The following is a 23,327-nucleotide window of genomic DNA, read 5'->3' as shown; positions in this document are numbered from 1 at the left end:
ATCATCTTCCCACACCGTTAGAAACAAGAAAAGCTATCAAACAAACTCTTGTCTAGTGGAACTGATGCTCTCCCCAACTGAGGTCCACAAGGTTGGAAGTCAATGCCTCGTCAGGAAGCTCACTCAACTCTCCCAATCTCTGTGAGGACAAAGCACCATCCCGGAATCATACAATGATGCCTCCATCGCACTTGGAGAGATCCAGGAAAAATGCCAAGAACAAAACATGGACTTCTGCACCACATTCGTTGGTCTGACCAAGGCCTTTGACACAGTCAGCCATGAGGGCCTTTGGAAGGTAATAGAGAAATCCAACTGCCCTGGGAAATTCATCACAACGGCACGACTGTTTCATGATGGCAGATTCGCACATGTCCTGGATGGTGAGTCTTCGGACCCATTCCCTGTGACTAACAGAGTCAAGCAGGGCTGCATGCTAATATCAACACTCTTCAGCATGGTTTTCTCTGCCATGTTCCCTAACGTCTTACATGAAGGTGAACTTGTCATCAAAAATCAGATATCGCTTGGACAGGAATCCCCTTTAGGAGGAGGCGATGGCCTAGTGATATTATCGCTAGACTATTAATCCAGAAACTCAGCTAAAGTTCTGGGGACCCGGGTTCAAATCCCGCTGCGGCAGATGTTGGAATTTGAATTCAATAAAAAAAATATGGAATGAAGAATCCACTGATAACCATGAAACCCTTGTCGATTGTCAGAAAAACCCATCCGGTTCACTAATGTCCTTTCGGGAAGGAAATCTGCCGTCCTTACCTGGTCTGGCCCACATGTGACTCCAGAACTACAACAATGTGGTTGACTTTCAACTGCCCTCCAAGGGCAACTAGGGATGGGCAATAAATGCTGGCCAGCCAGCATCGCCCATGTCCCACGAATGAATAAAAAATAATGAATCCATTCAATCTGAGATGACTCCGGGCAATAACTAAGGTCTCCAAGGATCCACTTTCCTATTTGCTGATGAGATTGTGCTAACTGTTGGTTGAGAACTGGATATGCAATCTAGCATGGACTTCTTCTCTAATGCAGGTGACAACTTCAGCCTTACGATCAGCACCAAGAAAACTAGAATAATCTACCAGCCTGCTGCGGGAAAGCCCTATCCCAATTCCCAGGTCTCAGTCCATGAGCCAGAACCTGTCAGCAATGGATATGGTATGGACCTAGCACTGGCAGATGGTAATAGGTGGGAGTTCAGGTGTTCATAATGTGTTGGTGCAGACTCGATGGACCGAATGGCCTCCTTCTGCACTGTAGAGATTCTATGATTCTAGCAGAAAGAGGCCATTCAGCCCATCGGATTGCCCCCGCCGTGGCGTGTTTTGCCGTGGTGGAGGTGGCCCATTAATGGCCGGCTGCAGGATCCTCTGGTCTTACCGCTGTCAATGAGATTTCCCATTGTCTGCACCATCTGCCGCCGGGATACACAGCGGGCATCACCTTCGGTGGTAACAGGCAGAAAACCCCAACTATTGTGTCTGTGCCTTTTATTCCATTGTGATTTTTGCTTGGGGCCCAAGTAAAGTATGAGTGTCAACTCCTTGCAAATATTAAAAGCCAACCCAGTGACTTTTAGCCGAACAAAACTGGTCTCAAAGTTGTGATTTTTACACATGTATATATGGTACTGATTTTGTAAAAGAAGCTTTTGTTCTTTTGAAGGACTTTTGTGTCAATAACTTGAAGAGTCATTAAAGTCGCTCCCTCAGACCCTCATTGGTAGGCATTTAGCCGAAAGGAGTTGAGTCATATTGTTGCGAAGTGGGATAGACTAATTGTAGATCGGTGTTTGTAGAATTGTAAGATGCCAGAGAAAGCATTGCATGGTCCCTTTAAGAAGGTGGTGCTTTTTTCTGTGCTTAGAAAGTTAAAAAAATGCAAGTATATAAGGAGCCCCAAAGTGAAACATTTGTATCAAAGGCCAAGCAGCAGGGTTACCAAGGTAACAGGCTTTCAGGCATTTGAATTAGAACATAGAACAGTACAGCACAGAACAGGCCCTTCGGCCCACGATGTTGTGCCGAGCTTTATCTGAAACCAAGATCAAGCTATCCCACTCCCTATCATCCTGGTGTGCTCCATGTGCCTATCTTATTTGAGTTCAGCCTGTCAAATGTGAATCAGGCACTTAGATTAAAATTTTAATGGTTTGGCAACCTAGGATCTATCATATTGTGGGGGATGTTGATGTGTCATCACAGATATAAAAGGAAGGGAGGCAGCAGGACAAAAGCAGAGAGCAACTGCCATCTGCCAGAGTAACAGCTCCTCTTATGTCTTAAGAGAAAGCCTCATCTCAATAGAAAAGGCACCAAAGAAGATCCATACAGAAGAATCAATGGAGAAAGCTCAGAATATTCCAGAAGACACAAAACCTGGTTGTAACTAAGAGAGTGACTAAAATTCTATTTTTTTGTTAATAATCATAGAATCTTTAGAGTGCAGGAGTCCACTCGGCCCATCAAGTCTGCACCGACCACAATCCCACCCAGGCCATATCCCCATAACCCCATATATTTACCCTGCTAATCCCCTTAAAACTAAGGAGCAATTTAACATGACCAATCAACCTTACTCGCACATCTTTGGACTGTGGGAGGAAACCGGAGCTCCCGGAGGAAACCCACGCAGACACGGGGAGAACATGCAAACTCCGCACAGGCAGTGACCCAAGGCCGGAATTGAGCCTGGGTCCCTGGCACTGTGAGACAGCAGTGCTAGCCATTGTGCCACCGTGCCGCTCCATGCAATGGGAATTGTATTTAGCTGAACAGCATGCCATTAGAATCGTGTTTTATTCGGTTTGTTAATAGTTTAGTTAACCTGTTCACCGTTAGTTAGATAAATAAATTGTTACTTGTTGACTTTAGAGAGAGTGTCAGGAGGTTATTTTGATTTAACCACTGAAAGTTGCTGAAGAGTAGATCGTACCATTTCACACTCATTTTTACAGATTATAGGCGAGATATTCCTCTTTGACTGTTTCGGTGTTATTTCTCAGAGGGGGGGTGTCCACCTCCACTTTATAACAATATAAAGCAGGAACATCCCAGTATTGATTTGTGACTTGTGGTGAGTTGGCTGTGGAGGGCACTAGAATTATTTTTCATGTCTCCTCACCTTCTCAAGGGCAACTGGGGATGGGCAATAAATGCTGGCCAGCCAGCCAGTGACGCCCAGGTCCCACGATTGAATAAAACAAAAATCTATGGAGGAAAGATTTAGCCTGGTCTCTTGCTCACTGTTCTGGAAAATGCGTGGGGCACGTGAGGTGAGGACAGGATTGAAAATCGCCGCAATGGCCAACTAGATGTCCCCTATCGGCACGGTAGCACAGTGGTTAGCACTGCTGCTTCACAGCTCCAGGGACCTGGGTTCGATTCCCGGCTTGGGTCACTGTCTGTGTGGAGTTTGCACATTCTCTTCGTGCCTGTGTGGGTTTCCTCCTGGTGCTCCGGTTTCCTCCCACAGTCCAAAGATGTGCGGGTTAGGTTGATTGGCCATGCTAAAATTGCCCTTAGTGTCCTGGGATGCGTAGGTTAGAGGGATTAGTGGGTAAATATGTAGGGATATGGGGGTGGGATTGTGGTCGGTGCAGACTCGATGGGCCGAATGGCCTTTCTCTGTGCTGTAGGGTTTCTAAGATTCTAAGATTCTAAGATTGTCTGCTGCCTCGAGCTCGCATCACCTGTGGAAGCTTAGGAGGAGTTTCAGCACAAACAGAAGCAATTGGATGAGGAAATTGGATGAGGGGTGGCATGGTGGCACAGTGCCACTGTGAGCACTACTGCCTCATAGCACCAGGGACCCGGGTTCAATTCTGGCCTCGGATCATTCCCTGTGTGGAGTTTACACGTTCTCCCCGTGTCTGCGTGGGTTTCCTCCGGGTGCTCCGGTCCAAAGATGTGCGGGTTAGGTGGATTAGCCGTGCTAAATTGCATCTTAGTGCCATAGGGATTAGTAGGGTAAATACGTGGGGTTATGGGAATAGGGCCTGGGTGGGATTGTGGTCGGTACAGACTCGATGGGTTGAATGGCCTCTTTCTGTACTGTAGGGATTCTACGATTCTATGGATTCTATGACAACAATGTAAAACTTATTTGAAAAAGGAGTTACGAGAATCTTCTATCTTCTTGTCCTCTCACTAGCATTTCCACTATTGACATTTCGATTCTGTGCCAAGATCTGACTAAAGTCCGGACATTTTTATGCTGTGTCAAATTGGCTGATTCTTTATCTGTGTTTTGTGATATGTGCACTGGCATAAGTTGAAAGGAGAGAATTTAATCCAGTGAGCCTTATTTTCAGTCGCGTTTCAGCAGCACACGCATGATATTTTTCATTTCCCACATAGGCCAACTAGTGCTAATTAAGGCAAGATTTTTCACTGAGGATCGGACCGGGACAGGCCAGTATTCATGAGTTTTTTTTCTGTTTCCCTCACAGACCATCTATCATCCTCAGCCTAGAATGAGTCCTGTGCCGTTGCCATTCCCAGTTCAATCCTGTGATCGGCCAATATGAAATACTTGGGAAATTTTGTGGGGAATGGCTTCTCTATGGAGGACATTTCGACTAAGCTGTCATATGGGTACCAACAGTGGGATTTGAAGACTGGGGCCTGTTTCCACCCTTTGTCCCCTTTGGTTAGCACCGGTAATATTTTTATTTAGGGCGTGGGCCTGTTTTGTAATTCATAAAGAGGTTAACTTCATTTCACATTATTAAGGCCCACCAACTAGAGAGGATGCGATATTGGATGCCAACTAGAGAGGATGCGATATTGGATCTCCTATTGGGAAATGAGTTAGGGCAGGTGATGGATGTGAGTGTGAGGGAACACTTTGGATCCAGTGATCATAATGCCATTAGTTTCAACCTGATCGTGGATAAGGATAGATCTGGTCCTCGAGTTGAAGTTCTGAACTGGAAAAAGGCCAAATTTGATGAAATGAGAAGGGATCTGGGAAGTGTGGATTGGCACAGGCTGTTCTCTGGTAAGGATGTAAATGGAAAGTGGGAGGCCTTCAAAGGAGAAATTTTGAGAGTGCAGAGTTTGTATGTTCCTGTCAGGATTAAAGGCAAAGTAAATAGGAATAAGGAACCTTGGTTCTCGAGGGAGATTGTCACACTGATTAAGAGGAAGAGAGAGTTGTATGAAATGTACAGGCAGCAAGGAACACATCAGATGCTCGAGGAGTATAAAAAGTGCAAGAAACTACTTAAGAAGGAAATCAGGAGGGCTAAAAGAAGACATGAGGTTGCTTTGGCAGACAGAGTGAAGGAAAATCCAAAGAGCTTCTATAGGTATGTTAGGAGCAAAAGGATAGTGAGGGATAAAATTGGTCCTCTTGAAGACCAGAGTGGTACACTGTGTATGGAACCAAAAGAGATGGGGGAGATACTAAATGGTTTTTTTGCATCCATATTTACTGAGGAAATGGGCATGGAGTCCACGGAAATAGGGCAAACTGGTAGGGAGGCCATGGAACCTTTACAGATTAAAGGGGAGGAGGTGCTCACTGTCTTGAGGCAAATCAGAGTGGATAAATCCCCAGGACCGGACAGGGTATTCCCACGGACCTTGAGGGAAGCTAGTGTTGAACTTGCAGGGGCCCTGGCAGACATATTTAAAATGTCAGTATTCACGGGGGAGGTGCCGGATGATTGGAGGGTGGCTCATGTTGTTCCGTTGTTTAAAAAAGGTTCCAAAAGAAATCCGGGAAATTATTGGCCAGTAAGTTTGACGTCGGTGGTGGGCAAGTTATTGGAAGGTGTGATAAGGGATAGGATCTACAAATATTTGGATAGACAGGGACTTATTAGGGAGAGTCAACATGGCTTTGTGCGTGGTAGGTCATGTTTGACCAATCTATTAGAGTTTTTCGAGGAGGTTACCAGGAAAGTGGATGAAGGGAAGGCGGTGGATGTTGTCTACCTGGATTTCAGCAAGGCCTTTGACAAGGTCCCTCATGGGAGGTTAGTTAGGAAGGTTCAGTCGCTGGGTATACATGGGGAGGTAGTAAATTGGATAAGACACTGGCTCAATGGAAGAAGCCAGAGAGTGGTTGTGGAGGATTGCTTCTCTGAGTGGAGGCCTGTGACTAGTGGTGTGCCGCAGGGATCAGTGTTGGGTCCATTGTTGTTTGTCATCTATATCAATGATCTGGATGATAATGTGGTAAATTGGATCAGCAAGCTTGCTGATGATACAAAGATTGGAGGTGTAGTGGACAGTGAGGAAGGTTTTCAAAGCTTGGAGAGGGATTTGGACCAACTAGAAAAATGGGCTGAAAAATGGCAAATGGAATTTAACGCAGACAAGTGTGACATATTGCACTTTGGAAGGACAAACCAAAGAAGAACGTACAGGGTAAATGGTAGGACTCTGAAGAGTGCAGTTGAACAGAGGGATCTGGGAATACAGGTACAGAGTTCCCTAAAAGTGACGTCACAGGTGGATAGGGTCGTAAAGAGTGCCTTTGGTACATTGGCCTTTATAAATCGGAGTATCGAGTATAAAAGTTGGAGTGTTATGGTAAGGTTATATAAGGCATTGGTGAGGCCAAATTTGGAGTATTGTGTACAGTTTTGGTCACCTAGTTACAGGAAGGATGTAAATAAGATTGAAAGAGTGCAGAGAAGGTTCACAAGGATGTTGCCGGGACTTGAGAAGCTGAGTTACAGAGAGAGATTAAATAGGTTGGGACTTTATTCCCTGGAGCGTAGAAGATTGAGGGGAGATTTGATAGAGGTGTATAAGATTTTGATGGGTATAGATAGAGTGAATGCAAGCAGGCTTTTTCCGCTGAGGCCTTGCTGAAATCCAGGTAGACAACATCCAGAGAAAAAAACCAGAGGGCATGGGTTAAGGGTGAAAGGAGAAAAGTTTAAAGGGAATATTAGGGGGGGCTTCTTCACGCAGAGAGTGGTGGGAGTGTGGAATGAGCTGCCGGATAAAGTGGTAAATGCGGGGTCACTTTTAATATTTAAGAAAAACTTGGACGGGTTCATGGATGAGAGGGGTGTGGAGGGATATGGTCCAAGTGCAGGTCAGTGGGACTAGGCATAAAATGGTTCGGCACAGACAAGAAGGGCCAAAAGGCCTGTTTCTGAGCTGTAATTTTCTATGGTTCTATGGTTCAAAGGCCTTCGCTGTTTGGCTGGAAACACCAGCGGGCATGAGCTCTGCCGACACGAAGTAAAATTCATTGGCACTTTGGGTTAATTTACCCTCTATGATTTTTGAGGACATGTTGTTTTTCCGAATTGGGCGAATGAGGGAATTGCTTCTCTTGACAAATAAACGGTCTCAATTACTATCAAAAGCAAACCAACTATAAAACTGACTCCTCCCAAAGTTTGGGCAGAAGAGGATAATTCTTCACAACAAGGTGTATAAATTGATATGTGAATATTCTTTCTGGCTCTAGAAAGTACTTTAGAAAAATGCATAAAAATTTGCTAGGATTCTACTGGGACTTGATGGTTTGAGTTATAAGGAGAGGCTGGATAGACAGGAACTCTTTTCTTTGGAGCGTAGAAGGCTGAGGGGTGAATTTATAGAGGTCTATAAAATAATGAGGGGCATAGATCAGTTAGATAGTCAACATCTTTTCCCAAATGTAGGGGAGTCTAAAACTAGAGGGCATAGGTTTAAGGTGAGAAGGGAGAGATACAAAAGGGTCCAGAGGGGCACTTTTTTCAGACAGAGGGTGGTGAGTGTCTGGAACAAGTTGCCAGAGGTAGTAGTAGAGGCGAGTACAATTTTGTCTTTTAAAAGCATTTAGACAGTTACATGGGTAAGATGGGTATAGAGGGATATGGGCCAAATACGGGCAATCGGGGCTAGCTTAGTGATAAAAAAAAGAGTGGCATGGACAAGTTGGGCCGAAGGGCCTATTTCCATGCTGTAAACCTCTATGACTCTAAGTAACACAATTAAATGGAAACCAAACAGGCCAGTGCCCTTTGCAGAACATAAAAGGATAGTTGTATTTCATGAACTATGCGTTGCTGTATTTAAACAGTACACAATGAACGAAGGAATTTGAATGCACCTCAATCTTCAGCAGAGGAAAGGAAATCACTGGACAGACTGGTTAGAAACTAAATTGGGTGCTTCTTATACCTGGCAGCCAATCATGCTCCACCAGATTACCAGCCATGATGGGAAGATGGAACTTTATCCCGAGAGTGGGACAAGGACATTTGGGCAAGATATCTTGTAAAAAGATTGAACGTTAAAGAACTCACAGTTTTCATATCAATCCAGGGGGAAAGTGTGTCTACTGTGTTGTAAAGCACACTATTTTTGATGCATATCATCATTTAACATTTTGGGCGGCACGGTAGCACAGTGGTTAGCACTGCTGTTTCACAGCTCCAGGGTCCCGGGTTCGATTCCCGGCTCGGGTCACTGTCTGTGTGGAGTTTGCACATTCTCCTCGTGTCTGCGTGGGTTTCCTCCGGGTGCTCCGGTTTCCTCCCACAGTCCAAAGATGTGCGGGTTAGGTTGATTGGCCAGGTTAAAAATTGCCCCTTAGAGTCCTGGGATGTGTAGGTTAGGGGGATTAGCGGGTAAATATGTGGGGGTAGGGCCTGGGCGGGATTGTGGTCGGTGCAGACTCGATGGGCCGAATGGCCTCCTTCTGCACTGTAGGGTTTCTATGATCTATGATTTAATCTGGAGCAGGATTTTGGTTGGAACCCTAGTGTCCGGGACAACTGAAGCTTTTAAGCCATGAAACCATTGTCAATTGTCGGAAAAACACATCTGGTTCACTAAGAACTAGGAGCAGGAGTAGGCCTCTGGCCCCACGAGCCTGCTCCACCATTCAATAAGATCATGGCTGATCTTTTTGTGGATTCAGCTCCATTTACCCACCCGCTCACCATAACCCTTAATTCCTTTACTGTTCAAAGATTTATCTATCCTTAAAAAACATTCAATGGTGTGAGCCTCAACTGCTTCACTGGGCAGGGAATTCCACAGATTCACAACCCTTTGGGTGGAGAAGTTCCTCCTCAACTCAGACCTAAATCTGTTCTCCCTTATTTTGAGGCCATGCCCCCTAGTTCTAGTTTCAGCCATCAGTGGAAACAACTTCCCTGCTTCTATCTTATCTATTCCCTTCATAATAGAGGTTTACAGCATGGAAACAGGTCCTTCAGCCCAACTTGTCCATGCCGCCCTTTTATCCTATATATAATCTTATATGTTTCTATAAGATGCCCCCTCATTCTTCTGAATTCCACTGAGTATCGTCCCAGTCTACTCAGCCTCTCCTCATAAGCCAACGCTCTCAACTCTGGAATCAACCTAGTGAATCTCCTCTGCACCCCCTCCACTGCCAGTATATCCTTTCTCAAGTAAGGAGACCAAAACTGTACATAGTACTCCAGGTGTGACCTCACCAGCACCTTATACAGCTGCAACATAACCTCCCTGTTTTTAAACTCCATCCCTCTAGCAATGAAGGACAAAATTCCATTTGCCTTCTTAATTACCTGCTGTACCTGCAAACCGAAGGAAATCTGCTGTCCTTACCTGGTCTGGCCTACATGTGACTTCAGAGCCACGGCAATGTGGTTGACTCTCAACTGCCCTCTGAAATGGCCGAGCAAGCCACTCAGTTCAAGGGCGACTAGGGTGGGGTAATAAATGCTGGCCAGCCAGCGACGCCGATGTCCCACGAATGAATAAAAAAAAGTGCACAAGTGGTCTATAAACTACAAAGAAAAACAGGAACAAAGAGTAATAATGCACAGAATCAGAGGCTGCTACTTTTGGCACACTAAATGGTAGTAGGATCTGGAAAGGTAGAGAGCCACAATAAGGAGATGGAATAGCAGACCATGTGAGGCTGAGAATAATGTAAAAGAGACGTCATTACTGAGAACGGAAGCCTCTCAAAGATGAAGAAAGATATCCCGGCCAAAATATTATCACATGGAATGCTAAAGTTGAGATGGTGAGAAATTGGGAAGATCCGAATGGAAAGATGTGAAACATACACACGTACAGGAGCTGAAAGGGAGGCCACACGGCCAAGTTCTTTTGGGCACATGGTCAGTTTTAAAATGGTTCCTGATTGCGTCCGTCCTTGGTTGGCTAATGACAAAAATAGGTCATCATGAATACAACAATGTTTAATCATAGATCCTGCAAAATATAATGGGCAACAGACACAATGCGAGTGGGAGCCACACGTCACTCACCGGTGCTGAGGCTGATCACAAACCAACTCCATGTTGGGCCTCTTGATTCTCTCCTCCAGACGGGTCTGCGCAACCTTCATGGGAGCTTCCTTTTGCCGTATGGCCATCTTCAGCTCCTCGATGGTGCATTCCGTTTGGAATATTTCTTGTAGAACCTTCAGAGCAAAACAGATGTTATGTATAATTCTATCAAAAGCTACTCCCTAAAATACCTCAGCCAGAAACAAATTATTGGCCTATCCGATCTCCAAGATGAATCACGGGGCGGGGAGAATGGGTGAAACAGCCGCTGACTCCATTTCCACATCTGTTTTCTTTATTTCCACATGCTCGCAAACTTAAGATGTTAGAACTCTTGCCCCTTGAGTCAGAAGGCCAGAGATTCAAGTTCCAATCCAGGGGCAAAAATCTAGAATCATAGAAACCCTACAGTGCAGAAGGAGGCCATTCGGCCCATCGAGTCTGCACCGACCACAATCCCACCCAGGCCCTCCTCCCACATATTTACCCGCTAATCCCTCTAACCTACGCATCTCAGGACTCTAAGGGACAATTTTTAACCCGGCCAATCAACCTAACCCGCACATCTTTGGACTGTGGGAGGAAACCGGAGCACCCGGAGGAAACCCGCGCAGACACGAGGAGAATGTGCAAACTCCACACAGACAGTGACCCGAGCCGGGAATCGAACCCAGGACCCTGGAGCTGTGAGGCAGCAGTGCTAACCACTGTGCTACCGTGCCGCCTGACATTTCAGTGCAGTGAGTTCTGTACTGCCAGGATGCCAGGGGTGATTCTTCCAGCCTGCTGCGCTGCTTTTGTAGTGCAGAGGGCTGGGAAACTCTAGTGGAGGCCGTTATGCGGGCTCCCCGCTGTGCCCCATGGCCTTCGCGTGTCTCCGGCAACCAGATTTCCAACGCCGTCAGCTCCGCGCTAGAAATCTCCGGGACTGAAATCTCCGGGCCTGCTAGCACCGCCCACCAGGAGTATTTGCAGGGAGCTGGTGGCCCAACCCCGCTAGAGCAAAGGGAGGGCATTCGAGGTCCTTCAGAGGGTCAGGCATCAGGGAGTGCCCCCGTGGGCATTGTCACCTTGGCATTGCCAGCCCGGGCCCCCTGGCACTGCCCAAGTGGCAAAGTGCCAATGCCGAAGGGACACCTTGGCACTGCCCATCGGACAGAGAGCAAGGCCAAGGGGGCGGGGCCTAATGGGGACAGGACCTGGTGGGGGTGGGGCCTCTGGGGGGTGATTGGTTGAGGGAGGGGGGTCCCGATGCCATTCTGCAGTCTGGCCATCGGGATGGGGGTTGGGTCAGCCCACTTGGGGGGGGAGGGGTTGGGTCAGCCCGCTTGGGGGGGGGGGGGGGGGGGATTAGTCCCTCCCACCCCACCTCCAGGGTATCGAGGCGGGCCCGGGGGGGGGGGGGGGTTACACAACCGGCGATGGGTGGGCCGCAGGGTTGGCCAGTGATCGGGATGGCTGGCAGTGCGGGGCCACTATGCATGCGCCAATCTCGGTACTGACAGATAAGCACATGCACAGTGGCTCACTCAGCGCTACGCTGCCGGCCTCTCCAGCGGGAATAGGCCTCACCCCCCCCCTGGTTTTTAGCGTGATTCATGCCAGTGCTCAGAGTGTGGGAGATTCTTTTTGAAACTCTCGCTGAAAAACCAGCGGGATTTATTCCAGTTTTCACGCCAATTCGACACTTAGGGTTTTTTGGCAGAATCGTCCCCGCCATCTTCGGGATGAGGTGTTAAACCAAGACAATGGAATTCTCTGGCTGTTCATGCGGCGGGATTCTCTGGTCCTGGCAGCAGCATGGCCCTGCCAGCATAGCGGCACGGAGTGGAAATAAGAGAACCCCGCTGCCAGTGGACAGCACCGTGCCTTCCACCACCGGGAAACACACGGCTGGGAGGCCAAGGAATCTCGACCATATCTTCATCCCACACAAACATCCCTTGCACTATTTCAGGCAGTTACTTGCTGACCAATATTTTGTCTGATCTAACATCGCAAATAAGCAGGTCCTGTTGCTACATTTTGGAATTTACTGCTGTAAAGTTATTTGGTGTCTTCCTGAAAAGGTCCAGTGGCCTGTGTGGTTAAACATAAACTGTTCATTCTTAACACACAACTATTCACATATCTTCACGGTATAGTCCATCTGAAACGATGGGCTGAATGGCATCTTCTGCATCTAGGTGCTATCTTCATGCCGACATTCCTCAGCCTCTCTCTCTGTACACAATCTCCTGTCATGAAACTGTCTAATGGTTAGCACTGCTAACTCTGGGGGGGTGATTGGTTGGGGGAGGGGGGGTCCCGATGCCATTCTGCAGTCTGGCCATCGGGATGGGGGTTGAATCAGCCCGCTGGTGGGGGGGGGGTTGAGTCAGCCCGCTGAGGGGGGGCGATTGGTCCCCCCACCCCACCTCCAGGGTATCGAGGCGGGCCTGACACATCGGGGGGGGGCCAGTGATTGGGACGTGGGAGGGGGGGGGGGGGGGTTACACGACCGGCGATGGGTGGGCGATGGGACCCAGGGACCCAGATTTGATTCTCGGCTTGGGTCACTGTCTGTGTGGAGTCTGCATGTTCTCCCCATGTCTGCATGGATTTCCTCCGATGCTCTGGTTTCCTCCCATAGTCCAACGATGTGTGGGTTAAGTGCAATGGCTGTGCTAAATTGCCCCTTACTGTCCCGGGATGCGTAGGTTAGAGGGATTAGTGGGGTAAATATGTGGGATTACGGGGATAGTGCCTAGGTAGGATTGTTGCTGGTGCAGACTCAATGGGCCGAATGGCTTTTTGCACTGTAGGGATTCTATGATTATAATGTGGACGGTACTATTTCCCCAGTTCCGCATTAATCCTTACTAAACCAAACACCCATATACTACACCTCCTCCACCCCACCCCAAGATCTTACCCAAATATATTTACCACATAGCATTTCCATTCTACCCCTTCTCCCAAGTCATTGACTTTACAATTTCAGACAGTCTGGGGACTTTATGACTCTTCCAGATCTTGTTCCCTTGGGGAAGGTAATGGCCTACTGGTATTATCACTGGACTATTCATCCAAAAACTCAGCTAAATGTTCCCGGGTTAGAATCCCGCTACAGCAGATGGTGGAATTTGAATTCAATAAAAAATATCTGGAATTAAGAATCTACCGATGACCATGAAACCATTGTTGATTGTTGGAAAAACCCATCTGGTTCATGAATGTCCTTTAGGGAAGGAAATCTGCCGCCCTTACCCGGCCTGGCATACATGTGACTCCAGAACCACAGCAATGTGGTTGACTGTCAACTGCCCTCGGGCAACTAGGGATGGGCAATAAATGCTGGCCCAGCCAGCGATGCCCATGTCCCATGAACAAATTTTAAAAAATATTCACAGGAGTGACAGTCCCAGGTGCGTTGGGCTAACTGTGTTGGTTGAGAATTGAAATTGTCGTACTTGCTGCTTCAAATACTCAGCTTTCAACACCTGGCTCATCCCTTGCGCTCTTTGTTGTGATGTTTTCCTCTGTCAACTCTCCGTCTTCTGTGATCAGGTACCATGGGTTTAACCCATTCCATCCAGGGGGAATGTTCACTCTGTTCATTTGTAGAGCGGACCTGTGTTTTACTTGGCCATGGGGTCCACCATGTTCTTCCTGGAAGTTGGTGTTTCAAAAATAGAACCTTCATTTCCACTCATTCCACAATTTTAGCCAACTATTTGTTTCCTCTCTCAAATTTCCAGCTCTTCATCAAGATGATTAATCTTTTCATTCAGCTCTTCAACTCCTCCGATGAGTTGTCTTTGCTTCAGAGTTATCTGCAGGATCCTAAAACAAGCTTAACAACTTCACCTTAATGTTCAGTTCATTTCTTCCCTGGCTCCTTAGACTCTTCCAATTGACTCATTACCTCCTCAGTCTGTTCCTCAGAATTTTCCTTATCTGCTTTTAAAGTCCCAATTTGCTCTTCCATGCTGAGCGTCACACCATTCATTTTCTTCAGATCGGATCAAAGTTCAAGAATTTCATTTCTTTTTTCCCAAGTTCCAGCATTTCATCGGTTTTGCTTGTTAATTTTGCATTTGACCAACTGCATTCGGCACGGTGGCACAGTGGTTAGCACTGCTGCCTCACAGCGCCAGGGACCCGGGTTCAATTCCAGCCTCGAGGCACTATCTGTGTGGAGTCTGCACTTTCTCCCCGTGTCTGCGTGAGTTTCCTCCGGGTGCTCCGGTTTCCTCCCACATGCCAAAGATGTGCGGGTTAGGTGGATTGGCCATGCTAAATTAACCTTAGTGTCAGAGGATTAGCAGGATAAATATGTGGGGTTACGGGAATAGGGCCTGGGTGGGATTGTGGTCAGTGCAGGCTCGATGGGCTGAACGGCCTCCTTCCGCACTATAGGGATTCTATGATTCTAACTGTTCTGATTTATCAGCAATTCCTTCTCCTGCTCCAGGCATTTTTCACAGTACTTCATGGAGTCTTTTGATACTTGAAGTTATCAAGTTCTGATTTTTAATTAGCAAACTTATCTATGTATGTGAAATTTAGTTCTCTACGCTGAACAGTTTCTCCATAGCAGAGCCTAATTCCTCTGTGCTATCCTTTAAGTAAAGAACAAAGAGAACAAAGAACAGGGGTGGCACAATGGTTAGCACTGCTGCCTCACAGCGCCAGAGACCCAGATTCGATTCCCGGCTTGGGTCACTGTTCGTGTGGAGTTTGTACATTCTCCCCATGTCCGCGTGGGTTTCCTCCGGGTGCTCCGGTTTCCTCCCACTGTCCAAAAATGTGCGGGTTAGGTGGATTGGCCATGCTAAATTGCCCCTTAGTGTCAGGGGGACTAGCAAGGTAAATATGTGTGGTTACAGGGAAAAGGCCTGGGTGGCAAACCCGATGGGCTGAATGGTCTTCTGCGCTGTAGGGATTCTACGAACAGTGCAGCACAAAAACAGGCCCTTCGGCCAACCAGGCCTGCGCCAATACATGACATCTTTCTAAACTAAACCTTTTGTCTCTACGCGGTCCGTATCCCTCGATTCTCTGCCTTTTAAAAGAACAAACAACAAAGAAAAGTACAGCACAGGAACAGGCCCTTCGGCCCTCCAAGCCCGTGCTGATCATGATGCCCTAACTAAACTAAAAAGAAATCTCCTGCCTTTACTCGGTCCGTATCCCTCTATTCCCTTCCTATTCATGTACCCATCCAGATGCCTCTTAAATGTTGTTAATGTGCCTGCTTCCACCACCTCCTCTGGCAGTGCATTCCAGGCACCCACCACTCTTTTCTGCATGAAAAACGTCCCCCGCACATCTCCCTTAAACTTTCCCCCTCTCACCTTGAACCTGTGCCCCCCTTGTAACTGACACTTCCACCCTGGAAGATGTCTCTGACCATATTCATCCTGTCTATGCCTCTCATTATTTTGTAGTCTTCTATCAGGTTTCCCTCAGCCCCCATCTTTCCAGTGAAAACAATCCTAGTTTATTGAACCTCCCCTCATAGCCAACACCCTTGAGACCAGGCAACATCCTGGTGAACCATCTTTGTTTCATATCAAGATGCCTCTCAAATGTTGCTATTGCATCTGTGTAAAAAACTTGCCTCTCACATCTCCTTTAAACTTTCCCCCTTTTACCTTAAACCTATGTCCCCTAATAATTGACATTTCCACTCTGGGAAAAAGACTCTGGCTGTCCATTCTATCCATGCCCCAAATAATTTTGCAAACTTTAAATGCGGTCTGACTGTGACTGTTTATTTGGCTGCTTTTACTAGACAAGGTAAACCACAAATCAGTTAGAGAATTCTGGCATGGTGGCACAGTGGTTAGCATTGATGCCTCAAAGCGCCAGGGACCCAGGTTCAATTCCGGCCTTGGATGACTATCTGGGCAGGATTTCCCAGCCGCGCTCGCCCCAAGGCCAGAAAACCCCACCCGAGATCAACGCTACAATTCCCGTGACGGGTGGGATAGGAAAATTCTACCCGCTGTGTGAAGTTTGCACCTTCTCCCCATGTCTGAATGGGTCTCTTCCGGGTGCTCCGGTTTCCTCCCACAATCCAAAGATGTGCAGGTTAGATGAATTGGCCATGCTAAATTGCCTCTGATGTTCAGAGATGTGCAGGTTAGGGGGATTAGCGGGATAGCTGTGTGGGGTTGCAGGATAGGGTAGGGGGTGGGTCTGGATGAGATGCTCTGGGGGAGAATCGGTGCAGACCCAATGACCTCCTTCTGCACTGTAGGGATTCTATTAAACATTACATTCTGCACTTTCCTTCTCTATGTACGATGTGCTTTGTCTGTAGAACATGCAAGAAACAATACTTTTCACTGTATACAAATACATATGACAATAATAAATCAAATTAAAACAAATGATTATTCCACGATCTAGCTAGTGCTTGTTTTTGAATTCCTCCACAGCCTTCTCCCTCCTGACCTCCCTCCTAGCGCACGGTGGCACAGTGGTTAGCACTGCTGCCTCACAGCGCCAGGGACCCAGGTTCAATTCCGGCCTCGGGTCACTGTCTGTGTGGAATTTGCACATTCTCCCTATGTCTGCGTGGGTTTCCTCCGGGTGCTCCGGTTTCCTCCCACACTCCAAAGATGTGCAGGTTAGGTGCATTGGCCGTGCTAAATTGCCCCTTGGTGTCCCAAGGTTAGGGGAATTAGCAGGGTAAATCCTTGGGGTTACAGGGAACAGGTCTGGGTGGGATTGCCCCTCAGTGTCAGGGGGATTACATGGAGTTACGGAGATAGGGCATGAGTGGGATTGTTGACTTGATGGGCTGAATGGCCTCCTTCTGCATTGTGTGGGGATTCTATGATGATATCTGGAATATCCTCCAACTCCATAACCCCCTGAGATATCTGTGCTCCTCGAATTCTGGCCTCTTGTGCATACCTGATTTTAATTTCTCCTCCAGTGGTGGCCGTGCCTTCAGTTGCCTCGGTCCCCAGCTCTGGAATTCTTTCTCTGCACCTCGGTGCCTCTCGAGCTCACTTCCCCCTTTAAGACACTGCTTAAAACCTACCTCTATGAACGAACTTTTGACCATTTGACCTAATATCTCCTTAAGAGGCTTGGTGTCATATTTGCTTTGTTACTGCTCCTGTGAATTTCCTTGGGGCAGTTTATTACGTTAAAGGTGCTCTATAAATATAAGTTGTTCACAGAATCCCTACAGTGCAGAAGGAGGCCATTCGACCCTTCGAGTCTGCACCGACTCCCTGACAGAGCAACTTATCCAGGCCCTGTCCCCATAACCCCACGTATTTACCCCGCTATGCCCCTAACCTACACACCTTGGAACACTAAGGGGCAAACCAGCTAACCTGCACATCTTTGGACTGTGGGAAGAAACCGGAGCACCCGGAGGAAACCCACGCAGACACGGGGAAAATGTGCAGACTCCACACAGACGGTCACCCGAGGCCAGAATTGCTTTCTTTTCTAATAAGTATAAACAGACCCATCTTCAGGAAAGCTGCCTGCTGCTAAGTTGCGGCTAGACTTGAGTAAAACTCTGATGCCAGTTTTCCTCCCCTCAGTTGCACCTACTTGTGGCTGGCAATTTGGATGAAAATGGGATGAAGTACCTTCAAGTTGGCAGCTCCCCCTATTTGTGTTTCCGGCACATTGCCAGTAACAGGTCAGTTAACGGCAGCTCCATTGCGTCTGTAACAAGTGTCTCATTTAGATTTTGATTTAAGGTAGCTGAATTGACACAGTTATGGACTGCTGCTAAGTTAGTTCCAGCGCCGCTGGCCTGTGGCCAGGTACAGGCTGTTCTTCTGTGTGTAAACTGCACATTCAATTCAAACGTTGCCAAGTTTAAAGAGACGAACAGCAATCTGATGGGAAATGTGTGCGTGGGCATTCGGTTGCTGGGTAAGGGGGGGGATTAATGCCACCACAAAGAGTGGCTGTAGGTAATTTTCAACGTTGTTACCTGGATGGTAAGCTGGCATAGCTGAACACCCACCCACTGTGGGAACGGCCATACTTTTAAACACACTGTGTCCTCTCTATGGGTAATTTTAATTGTATTACAGCTAAAACTAGATGGCAAATTATGGATACAGTGGACTGTTCTGGCATTCTGCGGTAAACAGCCACTGGACCCTAAACCACAAGCCAGTATTTACTTTTCACTGCCCCTCCATTCTTCTGATATTCCAGCAAGAACAGCTTCTGCCCTGCTGCCATCAGACTTCTGAATGGACCAACCTCGCATTAAGTTGATCTTTCTCTACACCCTAGCTATGACTGTAACACGACATTCTGCACTCTCTCCTTTCCTTCTCTATGAATGGTGTGCTTTGTCTGTATTGAAACAATACTTTTCACTGTATGCAAATACATGTGATAATAATAAATCAAATCAAATCAAAATCAAATCAATACAGCTCCCGACTTGTTTCCAGTCATTAGATTATATTAGCAACAGCTCAGGCAGTGTAATGAAATCTCTTGCACACATACTGATCTCACCATCCTTGCCCTGCTGCACTGGATGAAAGCAAATTACTGCAGATGCTGGGAATCTGAAACCAAAAGGGAAAACGCTGGAAAATCTCAGCAGGTCTGGCAGCATCTGTAAGGAGAGAAAAGAGCTGACGTTTCGAGTCCAGTCGACCCTTTGTCAAAGCTGCACCTGTTCCAGTGAATCTCAATGTAAATCTAAGGAACAGCATCTCATCTTTCAGTTAAGCACTTTACAACCTTCCAGGCTCAATATTGAGTTTAACTCTTTCACATCACCATCCCTGTTCCTTTTTTCCCTCTTTTCTTTGAATGTTTTGATTTTTACTCATATTTTTACTTCCAGTCAGCAGCTAGTCATACACTGACCGGGATTCTCCCAAACAAATTCTAAGCTACCAACGTGCGGGAAAATGGGAGTAAATCCCAGCGTTTTTTTTTTAGTGTGACTTCCAGAATAAATCTCTGACTCTGTGCATCCCTGGCGTGTTTCCCTCCGGAAATCTGGGGGCGGGGCCTATTCCCAGCAGCATAGCGCTGAGCGGGCCACTGCACATGCGCCAAGATTAGCACATGCACAGTGGCCCCCCATTGCCAGCCTCCAGATCGCTGGCCAGCTGGAATACTGGCCAGCCTCGCAACACCCCCCATCATGGGTAGCCCGGTGGCACAGTGGTTAGCACTGCTGCCTCACAGTGCCAGGGACCTGGGTTTGATTCCCAGCTTGGGCCACTGACTGTGTGGAGTTTGCACGTTCTCCAAAAGTCTGTGTGGGTTTCCTCCGGGTGCTCCGGTTTCCTCCCACTGTCTGAAAGACGTACTGGTTAGGGTGCATTGACCCGAACAGGCACCAAAGCGTGGCGACTAGGGGAATTTCACAGTAACTTCGTTGCAGTGTTAATGTAAGCCTTACTTGTAACTAATAAATAAACTTTAACTTTACTGTCACTGGCCTTCCGACACACACACCCTTCCCTTGATCGCTGGGCTCCTGGACCTCCCCGGGTCAGCCATCTGTCCCCATCTCTACCCCCCCGCCCCACCCCCACCCGATCTCCCCACCACCCCTCATGGAGAGTCCTGACCGAAAGTAGAAATGTCCCACTGAAACCTTTCCCCCCATACCCAAGACACAGACCACTCCACCAACCCCGCCAACAGAAATCCATCCCCACCACAGAACCAATCCCCCCTGCAATGACCATAGGACCCCCAGCACCTCCCCCACCCGAATTCACCCCCGCGCCTCTCCGGCACTGCCCCCCGCATGCCCCATGGTGCTGCCCTAGCATGATCCCCAGCCCCCTGTGAATCACTGGAAGGTACCGTCCAGCAGGTGCACAGGGTGGGGAACCTGTCCTGATCGACATCGCCATGGGAATGGACAGTGGGGGGGCGAAAGCAGGCATAAACGCCTAATGTGCAACCCCAATTAGATACGAATGGAGATCCCAACTTTTAAAGTCAGGATCCCCGTTACGTCACTGGCCGGGGGCGAGGGGGTGGGAGGGGGGGTGTGGTTATCGAGTAGGGAAACCCTGCTGGAGTAAAAGGTGTTTGGGTTTCCCGCTCAAATCTCCTTCCTCTCCCCCATCCCGCCCCTGTAAACAGGGGCAGAAATCTCCCCCATTGTCTGTGATCTGAGCCCACATATTTAAAAGCTGTTGATGAATGAGTAGCGTTCTAGGAGAGGTGAGATGAAACCGGCTGAAAGGCTTTTAACCGCCTTCAGCACCTTTCCCTTCTCCCAGAATAAACATGTCCAAAAGCAGAAAGTCGCTAATCAGGTTTTTGGCATCGAAGGGATCGAACGCTGCCGCACCCTTGGAAGCCTTATGAATGTTACACTGGCCACACCCCTCCTCATTTGCATTGCAAAGTAAGAAATGACAGTCTTTATACTGCATCTTCCAGCCAGCCAACCTGCTGCTGGATCACAGAAATAATTTTCAGTTCTTAGAATCCCTACAGTGCAGAAGGAGGCCATTTGGCCCATTCAGTCTGCCCGGCTCTCCAAAAGGGCACCCTACCTGGGCCCACACCCCCACCCTATCCCCATAACCCCATGCATTGATCCTAACCCACTCGCACATCTTTTGGACACTAAGGGGCAATTTAGCATGGCCAATTCCACCTAACCTGCACATCTTTGGGCTCTGGGGGGGTAACTGGAGCACCCAGAAGCAACCCGCGCAGACACAGGGAAAATGTGCAGACTCCACACAGACAGACATTGATTCATAGAGTTGAAAATCAGGCAGGAAATGTAACAGGCAACGAGTTGATTGATAATTGTCATTTCAAGGTCTGTGCCAAAAGGTGAAACTGGACACTTAAATTAGTTGTAACTTGAAAGTTCTCTTGACATATCTGTCTGGCGTGCAAGAAACAATACTTTTCACTGTATACTAATACATGTCACAATAATAAATCAAATCAAATTGGCATTCAGATCTCTGGTGGTGACAAGGATTTGTACCTGGAATTTCTACGGGCAACCAAGGTTCCCCATGGTAAGCTTTTGCAGAAAATACGGACACATGGGATTGAGGGTGATTTAGTGGTTTGGATCAGGAATTGGCTAGCTGTAAGAAAACAAAGGGTGGTCGTTGATGGGAAATATTCATCCTGGAGTTCAGTTACTAGTGGTGTACCGCAAGGATCTGTTTTGGGGCCACTGCTGTTTGTCATTTTTATTAATGACTTGGATGAGGGCGTGGAAGGATGGATTAGTAAATTTGCGGATGACACTAAAGTCGGAGTTGTAGACAGTGCGGAGGGAAGTGGCAGGTTACAGAGGGACATAGATAAGCTGCAGAGCTGGGCTGAGAGGTGGCAAATGGAGTTTAATGCGGAAAAGTGTGAGGTGATTCACTTTGGAAGGAGTAACAGGAATACAGAGTACTGGGCTAATGGTAAGATACTTGGTAATGTGGATGAACAGAGGGATCTGGGTGTCCAGGTGCATAGATCCCTGAAAGTTGGCACCCAGGTTGATAGGGTTGTTAAGAAGGCGTACGGTGTGTTAGCTTTTATTGGTAGAGGGATTGAGTTTCGGAGCCAGGAGGTCATGCTGCAACTGTACAAAACTCTGGTGCGGCCGCATTTGGAGTATTGCGTACAGTTCTGGTCGCCGTATTATAGGAAAGATGTGGAAGTGTTGGAAAGGGTGCAGAGGAGATTCACCAGGATGTTGCCTGGTATGGTGGGAAAATCGTATGAGGAAAGGCTGAGGGGCTTGAGGTTGTTTTCGTTAGAGAGAAGAAGGTTAAGAGGTGACTTAATAGAGGCATACAAGATGATCAGAGGATTAGATAGGGTGGATAGTGAGAGCCTTTTTCCTCGGATGGTGTTGGCTAGCATGAGGGGACATAGCTTTAAATTGAGGGGTGAGAGATATAGGACAGATGTTAGAGGTAGGTTCTTTACTCAGAGAGTAGTAAGGGCGTGGAATGCCCTGCCTGCAGCAGTAGTGGACTCGTCAACGTTGAGAGCGTTCAAGTGGTTATTGGATAAACATATGGATGATATTGGAATAGTGTAGATTAGAGAGGCTTTAGATTGGTACCACTGGTTGGCGCAACATCGAGGGCCGAAGGGCCTGTACTGCGCTGTAATGTTCTATGTTCTAATTCTCTGGTGAGCAATAGGTGGAAGACAGAAAGATGGAAGGAGCAAGCAGTAAAAATCGCGCGAGAGCCAAGACATCAGGATCACGCCCGATTTCTCGGCTGTCGCGGTTTTACGGGAGCCGGATTCCCGGCACGGTCAGCCTCTCATTGAAAATGGGTGAGAGGCAAAATAATTTATTCAAATTTATTTAAATACTGATTTACATGTGTTTAGCGAGCCCGGCGCTCAGTTGTCGGGGCTCGCTTTGCCTTTATGATCTCGCCAGGAGAGGTTCCCTCCGGCGAGGAAAACACCCGCTCCCGATGAACGGGGAACAGTCGTGTTGGCCTCGCCGGTGGAACCGGAAACCATTGTGGCTCCCCGGGAAGGCCAAAGGCAATGGGCGGTGGCCCCTTGGGCAGTGCCAGCTTGGCAGTGCCACCCTGGCACCTGGGCAATGCCCACTGGGCACTTTAGCACTGTCCACCGGGCAGTACCAGGAGATGGGACCTACAGGGGCAGGGCCTATGGGGGTGGGGCCTATGAGGGGCAGCCCGATTGGGGGGAAGGGGGCCCGCTGCCATTCTGCAATGCAATTGGATGAGGGGGAGAGGGGGGCCACTGCCTCTCTGAAATGCAATCGGATGGAGGGGCTGGGTGGGCAGGGGGGCCCGCTGGCACTCTGCAACATGATCGAATCGGTCGGGGGGGGGAGGGGAGGGAGACGTGATCAGTCTGGGCAGTGCGGGAGACAGCGGGGGCTGTATTTTGGGTATGTGCGGCTTGCACTTTGCCAAGGGCCACTGTGATTTTGGTGAGGGAGTGGAGAGTTTGTGAGGCTGCCTGCAACAGCAGGGGCCTGACATCTCTCTTTCTGCTGTTGAAAGTGCGCATGTGCAGCATCAGAGGTCTGCACATGCGCAATAGATTGGGACGTGTCAGCTGTGGCTCAGTTGGT

At 48.0% G+C, this 23,327-nt stretch overlaps 1 protein-coding gene across 2 annotated transcripts in view; it reads right to left on the bottom strand.

Annotated features, from left to right (window-relative positions):
- Positions 1-23,327, bottom strand: part of LOC144487075 (tektin-3-like) — a 78,306-nt gene that overhangs the window by 14,345 nt on the left and 40,634 nt on the right. For both annotated transcript variants that reach the window (XM_078205134.1, XM_078205135.1), the window contains exon 7: positions 10,247-10,401. In XM_078205134.1, the coding sequence (XP_078061260.1) occupies positions 10,247-10,401 (155 nt within the window). The remainder of the gene's footprint in view (positions 1-10,246; positions 10,402-23,327) is intronic.

This window comes from Mustelus asterias, unplaced genomic scaffold, assembly GCF_964213995.1.
Source record: "Mustelus asterias unplaced genomic scaffold, sMusAst1.hap1.1 HAP1_SCAFFOLD_581, whole genome shotgun sequence".
In the NCBI taxonomy this organism is placed as follows: Eukaryota; Metazoa; Chordata; class Chondrichthyes; order Carcharhiniformes; family Triakidae; genus Mustelus; species Mustelus asterias.
This window is presented reverse-complemented; position numbering and strand designations above follow the sequence as displayed.